Raw genomic sequence first — 13,016 nt, 5'->3', positions numbered from 1 at the left:
GTTTTTGAGAGTGGAGTTTGGAAACACATGTGATCATCATCTGGGGGGGATTCGGAGGAGAAATCCACAGATACTACCTTGGGTTCAGAGCAGAATGCCTGTATTTGACCAGTCATCTTGCATGCTTAAAGGCATTTTGTGTTAATACCACTGTAGTTTAAGATGTACTTTGTAATCAATTTAATCTTTAAATATGTGCACATTTATTAAGGTACAATAATCTAAATTTTCAAGTTTAATAACTGTCCTTTTCTTGTTGCCAAAACTAATTCATGGCCCTATGACTCTGTTCATCCATTATTTTTAAAACTGTTACAGTTTTTGAGCCAGGGTTCTAACCTGGGATTTTCCTGTCCAATTATAAAACTGGGATTGTAACAATCAAAATGGGCTCAGTTCATTCCTTATGCATTCAGGCAGGTGCTCTTGTAGAATGAACGTCATTGCAACTGTTTGTCATTATATATCCGATATGTACTGTGTGCGTATTTGACTGTGTACATTGATATGTTTATGGCGCAGATCCTCCTCTGCAGCATGAACGTCAAGAATAGTACATGCGCGTTTCAGCAAGGATTCAGGAAACCTGAGAAGTATCATTTCAAACTAGTTACAGAAAAATTGTTTGTTCATGAAGCCAATACTGTGTATACTTCAGAGCTTAAAACGGCATCACAAAATAATTCAGGGGAGGGTCCATGGTTTTTGGAGGAAATTGTGCAATGATAAGATGATATTAGTAGCTTTAACCTAAAGCCAACAGTTACCTCATGACATATCAACGGTGGTGATTGATGCAGTCCCACACAAGACTATGTGTACTTCTCTAATACCGTCGAGGGTCACATATTTTAATAAATGGGTCCTCTCAATAATAGTTTTGTCACTAGATTAATCAATTATATTTTACCTTCCTCAGACCCTCTATAGGTCTTCAAAACCCCAAACTTGGAATTGATGCATCAGTGCTTCCTTATTTATTATAGGTGGATTGGACATGACAAATTGCCCTTAGTGTCCAAAATTGCCCTTAGTGTTGGGTGGGGTTACTGGGTTATGGGGATAGGGTGGAGGTGTTGACCTTGGGTAGGGTGCTCTTTCCAGGAGCCGGTGCAGACTCAATGGGCTGAATGGCCTCCTTCTGCACTGTAAATTCTATGATAATAATAAAAAATTCCACATTTCCTACACTTCACAGCCTTAGGTTCTGGATTCTCAATTTCTAAAATAAATAACCGCCAATAGAACAAGATTTCTATGGAAAAACTGGAAATAACCAATGGCAACTGAGCTGGTCATAATCTTAATATTGACAACAAACTGTGCATACGACAAAGCAATATACAAACATGGAGTAGGCAACAAATAACTCAGCTGTCATATTACTGTCAACACCAACAAGCTCATGTATTTGCTGAAACACAGGATGCCTTCTACTCTTGACAACCACTCAGCAAACTCAATGGTATGTTATAATACGCAATACAGGCTTTTACCAGGGTAAAGCCACTTTGTGATGCATCAGATCGAAAAAAAACCCACATGCTGTTTGACATCTCGAGAGTCCTTGTGGCAGAATTTGTCGTCACGAAACAGAAGCGTGTGTTTGTTCCAACATCCAGCACAGATCAAGGTATTTATTCCAATGTCCTTTTCAAGTTGGAGGTAATGAACTTAAAATTTCAGATAGTGGATAACGCAGCACAAGTGTAATGACTGTTGACCTACACGACAAAAGTATGGCTGTTAGCAGAAAGCTTTGACTTATCTTTGTACTTTAATAAAATTGGGAAAATGCATATCCTGCACTACCCCTACTGATGCTTCTTCTCTTTATAGTTTTATACAGTAAAATTGCACCCTCAGTAGATGAATGTCACCAATGAGTCATAGAATGGCTGCCTGGAAGGGTAGTCTTGTTCATTCAGCCTCGCCCCTGAATTAGTTCAATTTGTGTCATACAGGTTTAGCACAGTATAGAGAAAAACTGCTTCATGCGGGTGTTAAACGTGGAGTTTGAAAGCAGCAGCAATTACTTAATTGTCTATGAATTCCTCAATCAAGTTGTTGAGGTTCTGACCCCCAAACTCTAGTTGCTCATTCACAAACTACTTCAAATTTGTTGGCTACCTTTCTTTTACTACCTGCTGTGAAGGAATGCCAACCACGGACATCCTGGCTTCCCAACGGTAACTTAATCTAGCATATTAAGAAGTGCAAGCAGCTGCCCTCAACATCAAGGCAGTATGCAACTTGGAATGGGACCAAGTAGTAAAATTAAATGCAGGTCGAGATCCCTTCAAAAGTGGAATCACATTTGGCAGAAATGAAGATGGTCATGGTTGTTAACAGTCAATTATCGCAGCCTCAGAACATCATTGCAGATATTCCTTGGGATAGCATCCTCAATCCAAACATCTTCAGCCGTTTCATGAATAAGCTCCTCTCCATTATAAGATCAGGAACGGAACTGTTTGCTGACAATTTGACATTGTTCTGTTCCAGTTCCAATCTCTCCAATAATAAAGCAGTACATGTCAACCAACAGCAGGGCCTGGACTACATTTGGACTCTGGCTGACCAATGACAGATAACATTCACGCCAGGCAAGTGCCAGGCAACGAGCATCTCCAACGTAAGAAAAGCCGAACCACCTCACAAACTCCAACACAACTATTGAATATTCCATCGTCAACCCTGTGGAATCACCAATGGCCAGAAGTTTAAATACACCAGACATGCCGAAAATGTAACTAAAAGAGCAGACGTTGTGAAGGATGCATAAGTCCTGACCACACACATTTTCTCTAAGATTTAAAACGCTCAAATCTTGAGTGCCGACAAAACTCATCTCTGTGGTTGACTCTTAACAGCCCTCTGAAATGGCCCAGCAAGCCACTAAGTTGCTTACCGCCATCTTCTCGAGGACACTCAAGGGCAGGCAACAAATTTTGGTCTTGCCAGTGATGCCCACATCATATAAAAGACATGGAAAAAAAACCCAGATGTAGCTGCAGTAATATTAAAGAAGCTTGGTCGTGTCAGGGATTTCACTGGGACCTCCCCACTGAACTTGGCATCCACACTGTGAGCAAGAGGATCATTTCATGATATAATTGTCATTGACAAATGTACCACCAAACTAACAGTGGAACTTAATTTTGCCTCTTTTTAGGTTTCTAAACTTCACTGAGTCCTCTTTCATTCACAAGAGTTCCTGCTTTGGGCTGCACATACACAATACACATTGACCTGTGTATGTCCAGAAGGTTTCTTTTTGCATAGCTAGTCAGAACTCCAACTTATCTCTCCAAGTTGAAGCTAAACATTTAACCAGCATGGTGTTCAAAATAGCAAAACTCACCTACAGATCACAATAGCTTGAGTGTCACATGAGGTTAAAGACAGGAAAATAATTCACAATATTCTTCTCATATCCTTAATTCAAAGAAAATACAAAGTGCCTATACAGAATACAAAAGTATAAAGTAATCCAATCCCACAAAGCATGCGTGCCCATAATCCTGAGCCGCATGAAAGCTAACAGACAAATCGAGTGAAGGAACGAGGATAAGAGGCATACAGATGGTCACAAAATTATCTCACGGTTATTTGATCTCAGTTCTTCCATTCAGAAAAATGGCCAATCCCATCTCAGCATCAAACTGTCTAAGAACATAAGAACTAGGAGCAGGAGTAGGCCACCTGGCCCCTCGAGCCTGCTCCGCCATTCAATGAGATCATGGCTGATCTTTTGTGGACTCAGCTCCACTTTCCGGCCCGAACACCATAACCCTTAATCCCTTTTTTCTTCAAAAAACTATCTATCTTTACCTTAAAAACATTTAATGAAGGAGCCTCAACTGCTTCACTGGGCTAGGAATTCCATAGATTCACAACCCTTTGGGTGAAGAAGTTCCTCCTAAACTCAGTCCTAAATCTACTTCCCCTTATTTTGAGGCTATGCCCCCTAGTTCTGCTTTCACCCACCAGTGGAAACAACCTGCCCGCATCTATCCTATCTATTCCCTTCATAATTTTAAATGTTTCGATAAGATCCCCCCTCATCCTTCTAAATTCCAACGAGTACAGTCCCAGTCTACTCAACCTCTCCTCGTAATCCAACCCCTTCAGCTCTGGGATTAACCTCGTGAATCTCCTCTGCACACCCTCCAGTGCCAGTACGTCCTTTCTCAAGTAAGGGGACCAAAATTGAACACAATACTCCAGGTGTGGCCTCACTAACACCTTATACAATTGCAGCATAACCTCCCTAGTCTTAAACTCCATCCCTCTAGCAATGAAGGACAAAATTCCATTTGCCTTCTTAATCACCTGTTGCACCTGTAAACCAACTTTCTGTGACTCATGCACTAGCACACCCAGGTCTCTCTGCACAGCAGCATGCTTTAATATTTTATTGTTTAAATAATAATCCCGTTTGCTGTTATTCCTACCAAAATGGATAACCTCACATTTGTCAACATTGTATTCCATTTGCCAGACCCTCGCCCAATCACTTAACCTATCCAAATCCCTCTGCAGACTTCCAGTATCCTCTGCACTTTTCGCTTTACCACTCATCTTAGTGTCATCTGCAAACTTGGACACATTGCCCTTGGTCCCCAACTCCAAATCATCTATGTAGATTGTGAACAATTGTGGGCCCAACACGGATCCCTGAGTGACACCACTAGCTACTGATTGCCAACCAGAGAAGCACCCATTAATCCCCACTCTTTGCTTTCTATTAATTAACCAATCCTCTATCCATGCTACTACTTTACCCTTAATGCCATGCATCTTTATCTTATGCAGCAGCCTTTTGTGTGGCACCTTGTCAAAAGCTTTCTGGAAATCCAGATATACCACATCCATTGGCTCCCCGTTATCCACTGCACTGGTAATGTCCTCAAAAAATTCCACTAAATTAGTTAGGCACGACCTGCCCTTTATGAACCCATGCTGCGTCTGCCCAATGGGACAATTTCTATCCAGATGCCTCACTATTTCTTCCTTGATGATAGATTCCAGCATCTTCCCTACTACCGACTTTAAGCTCACTGGCCTATAATTTCCTGCTCTCTGCCTACCTCCTTTTTTAAACAGTGGTGTCACGTTTGCTAATTTCCAATCCACTGGGACCACCCCCGAGTCTAGTGAATTTTTGTAAATCATCACTAGATCATTCCGTAGCTTCTGTCTCAGGCCTAGTTAGAAGTCTATGCAAGTCAGTGTGAACTATTTCCCGACATTAGTCCTAAATTTGTCTTTCAATTTTTAAACCTGGATCCTTTGTCTTACGTCATGTTTAAACAAAACAAGTGTCAAATTTTACTTTTTCTATACCGTTCACTACCTTTTATACAATATTATCAGGTACCTATTCAACGGCCTCCTTTCACAACTGAAGGGCAGAAACTTCTCAAGGCTCGAATGTCTCATTTGCCAATAAAAGGAGTTCTCAAGGTGCAATCTGATCAGAACACTACCATGTTGGCAGAGCATATACCAAATGGGATTTTGTTTGCTTCATTGATTGCTGCTCTCCAGTGGCTAGGCATGATGAGCACCAATTCCAACACCTCAAGATCCCTTTTAGATTCATATGCACCTATGCTGACAGCTTGCATAGAGAATGAGATTTTCTTTCAACATGCTCTACCATAATTTTTTTTTTTTCAATTGAATTTAGGAGAGCGGACAGGAGAAATTTCCCCCCCAAAAAAGAAACGGGAACGGATGCGAAAAAATGTGCAAAAGGCATGCAAATGGAGGAAAGGCGACTGAAAGAGCGCAAGACAAGAAGGAAAACAGATGTAGTGTATCGAAAATTGTATTGTGCATTGTAATGTATTCATTTGAGTCTACCTACCATATATACATGTACCAGCAGAGGGAGTCTGCTAGTATCACTGTCTGTGCAGAGTCTGTACGTTTTCTCGTGTGTTCGTGGGTTTCCTCCGGGTGCTCCGGTTTCCTCCCACAGTCCAAAGATGTGCAGGTTAGGTGGATTGGCCATGCTAAATTGCCCTTAGTGTCCAAAAAGGTTAAGTGGGGTTACAGGGATAGGATGGAGGTGTGGGCTTGGGTAGGGTGCTCTTTCCAAGGGCCGGTGCAGACTCAATGGGCCGAATGGCCTCCTTCATCACTGTAAATTCTATGATCTATGAAAGAGATAAATAGAAAAGGATCCATATTTCGCAAGTTGTACAGTTCCAATTCTATACGTCTCTAGCTGAATATGTAACTGTTTCAGCTTCATGATCTTCACAAAAGTCAAAATAAATGGGAGAGAAATATTTTTCCTAAGTAACAGATCACCTGGTAGTTTGAAAACACAAAATACTGTCCCACTAAATATATGTATAAGTAACAGTTCCAGTTAAAACATAATCAAAGCCACATTGTCTCGATCTGTATTCCATTCTAAACTGTTTCTGACTAAGTAACGGGAAAGAAGCTTGATCTATTATTTAGTTTCACATTGGCTGCCTGGAATTTTTAAAAATTGAAATCATACAATCATAGAATTATCAGTGCAGAAGGCGGCCATTCGGCTCATCGAAACTGCACTGGCCCTTGGCAAGAGCACCCTATTTAAGCCCACACTTCCACCCTATCCCCATAACCCTGTAACCCCACCTAACCTTTTTGGACACTAAGGGCAATTTAGCATGGCCAATCCACCCAACCTGCACAGCTTTGTGGCATCATGTGACTACTTCAACAGCTAAAAGACAAATCACTTAAAATCTACCTTGAAAAGAAAGTTTATTTTTTAAGTCATTTTGAACCACCAAGTTACAAATGATTATCAAAATTTGCCAAAAATCGGACAACATAGCTACTTACAATATAACTGTACAATTTAATGTAAGATGACACAAGCCATCTGATCCACTTAGAGCTTATACGTCATCTTCCTCTTCGTCACTAATCACGTACTTCTTCGCCCTCTTGCTGGTACCTTTATCATCATTCTCTGCTTTTCTCTTTCCAGAATGTTCAGCTTCCTAAATGGGGGAAAAGGTTGGGGGGGGGGGGGGATAGTGGAAACAGTGATTAGAGAAAATACAACAGAATAAACATTCAATACTTATCTGTGGAGAACGGGTAACTTGATGCTCAAAACGAATGATGAGAATCACGGAAGTACCTCATCAAAAGAACTGCCAATTAGATGATCTCAATAGTCATATATTTCATAAAAGTAGGTTTGTTATGTTGAGGGCAGAGTAAACCGAGTCCTTATAATGCAAATTGCCGGTCAAACTTGCTCATTTCAGCCCCACAGGGACCTGCAGCTTCTGGCTTCCCAATGTGCCAAGTTGCCACTGCACTCTAATTGCATGCGTTGGCTCGTGGCTCTGAGGGAAATCCTGAAGATCAAGATTGGCGAGTAACTTGGATGATACTCAGGAGTACTCCTGAAGGTTCAGCTGCTTTCCAAAGTGGTGATAATATAAATGCCAGGTGGAAATGTTTGTATTTTCTTTAGATTATTAAATAGATCTGGAACCAATTTTATAAAAATACTTAAGTGCTTTTAAAATAGTTAACCGTGTAATAGAATAAATATAATTGGAATTAAAGGTTCAACCTTCTGAATAAAATATTGGGTGCAGTATTTTGCATTTGCTAAAGTTTCAGAACCCATTGATTTTTCTTTCAAGGTGAATATTTAGAACGTTTGTAAGTTGTTAGTTTAGACACTTTGCACCCGTATGATTCCCTCCCTTTCTCTTTCTTCCCACCTCCATGCTTCCCTCCTGAGGCTGTAGGGGCAGGGCAGTGTGGGCCGACAGCTCACCCAAAGATAATATTCAAAGGCTGTTCAGACAGGAACCAAATTCACACAGGAAAATGAAGCTCTGGAATAACTTCTTGCACTCAAATCAAAATGGAATAGTGAACATCATGTGGCTAAAAACTATGAAAAAAAAATCACATAATACAACCAAGTGCAAAGATTGCTCAAATCCAGCTCATCTGAACAAGAGCTATCGAGCAAGTAAGCTATCAACATATTATCCTGATTCAGTGCTAACTGTTTGAGTAAGTGGTGAGATTCCATGTGTGGCTTTTTAAAAATTATGTTGACAATTTCAAAACAAAGAACAAAGAAAAGTACAGCACAGGAACAGGCCCTTCGGCCCTCCAAGCCCGTGCCGACCATGCTGCCCAACTAAACTACAATCTTCTACAATTCCGGGGTCCGTATCCCTCTATTCCCATCCTATTCATGTATTTGTCAAGATGCTCCTTAAATGTCACTATCGTCCCTTCTTCCACCACCTCCTCCGGCAGCGAGTTCCAGGCACTACCCTCTGTAAAAAAAACTTGCATCGTACATCTCCTCTCAACCTTTCCCCTCGCACCTTAAACCTATGCCCCCTAGTAATTGACCCCTCTACCCTGGGGAAAAGCCTCTGACTATCCACTCTGTCTATGCCCCTCATAATTTTGTAGACCTCTATCAGGTCGCTCCTCAACCTCCCTCGTTCCAGTGAGAACAAACTGAATTTATTCAACCGCTCCTCATAGCTAATGCCCTCCATACCAGGCAACATCCTGGTAAATCTCTTCTGCACCCTCTCTAAAGCCTCCACATCCTTCTGGTAGTGTGGCGACCAGAATTGAACACTATACTCCAAGTGTGGCCTGACTACGGTTCTTTCCAGCTGCAACATGACTTGCCAATTTTTATACTTAATGCCCCGGCCAATGAAGGCAAGCATGCCGTATGCCTTCTTGACTACCTTCTCCACCTGTGTTGCCCCTTTCAGTGACCTGTGGACCTGTACACCTAGATCTCTCCGACTTTCAATACTCTGGAGGTTCCTTGCAAAATAGTATTCAGTATCCAATAAAATTGATTTTCTATCTGACATCCATGGTTGATGTATATATTGATATATAAATATAAAAATTCATAAAATACATTCTTACGCGCCTATATATAAAATAGTATACATCAGACTTTGCCGGGTTTAAAAGTTTTCATATAATTCAACCATTTTGACTTGATAGAAACTGATCTGCCCATCATTAACATAATTCTAAATAACCTAAATGTGAAAACATATTAATACAAGAACTAGGAGGAGACAACGTGGCCTGTCAAGACTGCTCTGCTATTCAATGCGATCTTGGGCTTCAAATCCACTTTCCCGCCTGTTCCTTATATCACTTGATCCCCTGGGAGACAAAAAAAAAAATCCGTCTATCCCAGCTTTAAATGTTTTCAACGATGGAACATCCACAGCCCTCTGAGGCAGAGAATTCCAAAGATTCACAACCCTTTGAGTGAAGCCATTCCTCTTCATCTCAGTTCTATAACGACAGGTGTCAAGCTCTTGGTCAACATTTTAACATCAGTTGGCAGCACATAGCGATGATACCATTTGTTTCACATTATTAAAAACTCCATAACTATTGCCATTTGTATTTTGGATTTATGCATGCAATTCTACTGTACAAACCTCATCACTGTCAAGTTTCTTGGCCTTTAGGAGTCTTTGAGCTTTGTCATCATCAGAACCCTCATCACTATCTGAGGAATAAATCCGAGCACGCTCCTCTGAAACGGACACAAATACACACAAATTAAACCAGATTCTTATGACACCGTTGTTTTAAAATATGAAGAGATTTTTAAAAAGTGATTTTATAGCCTTTGATACTGAGTATTCTGATTTAAGATTAAATAGCTCCGCATTAGCCATGTCAGAGGTTTAGAGTCATAGAGGTTTACAGCATGAAAACAGGCCCTTCGTCCCAACTTGTCCATGCTGTCCAGTTTTTAACCACTAAGCTAGTCCCAATTGCCCGCATTTGGCGCTTATCCTTCTGTTCCCATCTTTCCCATAACTGTCTAAATGCTTTTTAAAACACAAAATTGTACCCGCCTCTACGACTGCCTCTGGCAGCTCGTTCCAGACACTCACCACCATCTGTGTGAAACAATTGCCCCTCTGGACCCTTTTGTATCTCCCCCCCTCTCACCTTAAACCTCTGCCCTCTAGTTTTAGACTCCCCTAACTTTGGGAAAAGATGTTGACTATCTACCTTATCCATGCCCTTCACTATTTTATGGACCGCTATAAGATTACCTCTAAGCCTCCTACACTCCAGGGGAAAAAGTCCCAGTCTATCCAGCCTCTCTTTATAACTCAAACCATCAAGTCCTGGTAGCATCCTAGTAAATTGTTTCGGCACTCTTTCTAGTTTAATAATATTGTTAGACTAAGCTGAAACCCAGCGCTGTCCAGTACTTCCAATCATAAAAGATTGGGATTTCTGAATAAACTTCTCTTCCACAAGGACTTTGTTATACACGAGGACCTCCGTTGCTGCTGAGACCCTGCGTACTATTTGAAATGACCTCCTGGATTCTTAGCCTGAGATAGGAACATAGTACTTGGAAGCTGGAGTAAGTTATTGGGCCCTTCGAGGCTGCCCTGCCATTCGATAAGATCATGGCTGCTCCCCAGAGCCCTTGGCTCCCCTGCCTATCAAAAATCTAACTCAGCTTTGAATATAATTAATGACCCAACCATTGCTATGTTCATCTTCTGGGATATACTTCACATTTTCCTATCTCCTGGACTGGACCTAAATTTGTCATTTCAAGAGCATTACTCTGCTTCTCCACATTTTTCCTAATTTAACTCCACTTTGCTGTTCTCCCGAATAAAGTTCCAGTTGTCTGCTGGTTCACAGAACATAAATCCGTTTGTTTTTGGACCATAGTCCATTGTTCTGATATCTGAATCAAACATTGTTCTTCATCTGACTCTTGAACTGATCTTTTCTCCTCCACTGGCTCCGAGGTGGTTCTTTGCTGTTGCTGGCTTCAAACTGAAACTTCACTCCCTCAATTGCTCATAAACTAGTGCACTCCACTGTTGTCTATTGCCTGAGAGCAACCCCCTTCCCAGTCTCGTCCTCATATATTGGAATGGTTACCTTTCTCATCAACTATGACCTTAAACAGGGGCGGCATGGTGGCACAGTGGTTAGCATTGCTGCCTTACATTGCCGAGGACCCGAGTTCGATCCCAGCCCCAGGTCACTGTGCAGTTGCACATTCTCCCCATGTCTGCGTAAGTCTCCCAAAGATGTGCAGGGTTGGTGGATCGGCCACGGTAAATTGTCCCTTAATTGGACTTTTTTTAAAAAGCTATCACCTTAAATTCCTGTCATGCTGCACCTAGCTCTCTGCCCCTGATCTGATAATTAAATGTGTCTCCATTTCAGTTTCCTGGCACATATTGGCTGCTCGGACCCAAGTTCTCCATTCTTACTTTTCCTCTTCCTGAAACTCTGGTACCTGCTTTGCCTTATTATTCATCGTATCCAGCCATACTCCTCCAAAATAGTTTCTAAGCAATGCACTCTAGGGAATGAGCCACAACTGCGAGATTGATGATGGCTCTACTTATATCTTGCAAGATTTTAAAAGATGGATTTACAGGCTTTCGGTGCAGAGCTAAGTCTATCCTATAATCAACAAAATGTGTGTTTGTGAACTATATGTGATTGAGTTCATATGTTTAATACGCTGCCACTGTTATTATAGCAGTTTACATGGTAATATTCTGCAGGATACTAACAGACTAAAATAGTGGGCAGAGAAATTTCATTAAGTCCTCACATGCTAATGTCAGCATAATTTCAACGTTCAAGTTTCTTAGAACCTGTATTAATAAAATGAGACTATTTATAATGTTCTTGGTGACATTCATTCCTCTTTTATCACAGATGGTATTATACAAGTATAAACAGAATTCTTAGGTGGACGTGGTGATTTTCAGTTAAAACGCCACATCGAGCAGTTTGCGAGATGTCTGCCTGATGACGCGACGGAAGCCTGAAGTCTTTTTATGGTCATGCCTCATGACCATAATATCTGCGAGCTACTGGTGTTGAAAGAACACGGAAAGCCAACTCATTGACGGGGGCAGGGTAGAGGCAGAATATCCAGTGACTCCTTCACAAATAGAGATAGAATTGATGCATGGAAGAGGCAAAAAGTGGCTGGCAACAGGTGGGAGGTTTTGGGGGGTTGGATGCGCATGAATGCTCCTTGTTCTTCCACTAAATTCACTGGCAAAGTCTGTTTTTATTTTTTTAATTTTTTTAATGACCTGCCTGCAGCAGTCCCTTTAAAACAACTGGATTGGCCATTCAATGGGTTCTTCTCCATGTAGTGCAAAAACAAAATTGCACCAGATCCTAAATAGGGCATGGAAATTCAATCTGTGTATTTTAAGTAGACTCCTATTTTGTAGCTAGTTCAAACATCACAGTCACTGCTGGAGGTGGGCAGGAAGAAGGTATTTCTGCATCGCAATTTTCAGTCAACTAATGCCCCATTTCCACCTTGGGATGAAAATAATTCAGTTACATCAGAATTTGCTATGTTCAGCATTTCAGCAGTAGAATGTCAATTGTCAACATCAAGTCGCTGAAACATTTTAATTTAGCAAGTATTCTGATTCACTATTTTCATCGAAGTAATCTTCTCATGACAATAAAGTACAAAAGCTTCTCAAGTGAGCTATCTGTGGGAAACTGAGGTTGGAAATCCTGCTTTAAAATAGCAGAATGCCTCTTTTCATCACACAACTGATGACTTGTGAATGAAACTCAATTAGCCACACATTCCTGCAATTTCATTTGGCTGTTAAATGTGGAGGAAAAAAATGTTTTACATTTGAGAGAAATTTTGAAAAACTTTACAACCATTATTTGATTTGATCGATTTCAGTATTTCCAAATAATCTACAAATTTGTAACCACAGATTCTAGACTCAGGACCTAAAGTACGATTTGGTGCATCATCACCAATCCCACTAGTACACACAAGTGACTATTTATACAAACTGGTGTAATACTTTATGGAAAGAATTAAAATATACTGTATTTGCAAAGACACTATTTTCTCAGCTGCAAATCGAGAGATTTGTATTAAAACAGTGCCGTACTTCTGTGAGAATGAGCTGCTCAGT

The 13,016-nt window shown here is 40.9% G+C and overlaps 1 protein-coding gene across 2 annotated transcripts in view; it reads right to left on the bottom strand.

The window, feature by feature from the left end:
* Nucleotides 1–1,287: 1,287 nt before the first annotated feature.
* Nucleotides 1,288–13,016, bottom strand: part of leo1 (LEO1 homolog, Paf1/RNA polymerase II complex component) — a 29,949-nt gene continuing 18,220 nt past the window's right edge. Inside the window, exons 11-13 of one of the 2 annotated variants that reach the window (XR_005462502.1) lie at nucleotides 9,486–9,583; nucleotides 6,856–7,016; nucleotides 1,288–1,724 (exon numbers count right to left, since the gene is read on the bottom strand). Coding sequence is in view for 1 of the 2 variants with exons in the window: in XM_038813214.1 (XP_038669142.1) it covers nucleotides 6,912–7,016; nucleotides 9,486–9,583 (203 nt within the window). In the remaining variant the exon portion in view is untranslated. Of the gene's footprint in view, nucleotides 1,725–6,757; nucleotides 7,017–9,485; nucleotides 9,584–13,016 lie in introns of those variants that run through there. The other variant, XM_038813214.1, reaches the window with a different exon arrangement.

Source organism: Scyliorhinus canicula, chromosome 12, assembly GCF_902713615.1.
Source record: "Scyliorhinus canicula chromosome 12, sScyCan1.1, whole genome shotgun sequence".
Classification (NCBI taxonomy): domain Eukaryota; kingdom Metazoa; phylum Chordata; class Chondrichthyes; order Carcharhiniformes; family Scyliorhinidae; genus Scyliorhinus; species Scyliorhinus canicula.
Note: the sequence above shows the minus strand (reverse complement) of the source record. Positions and strands in the feature narration are given on the sequence as shown.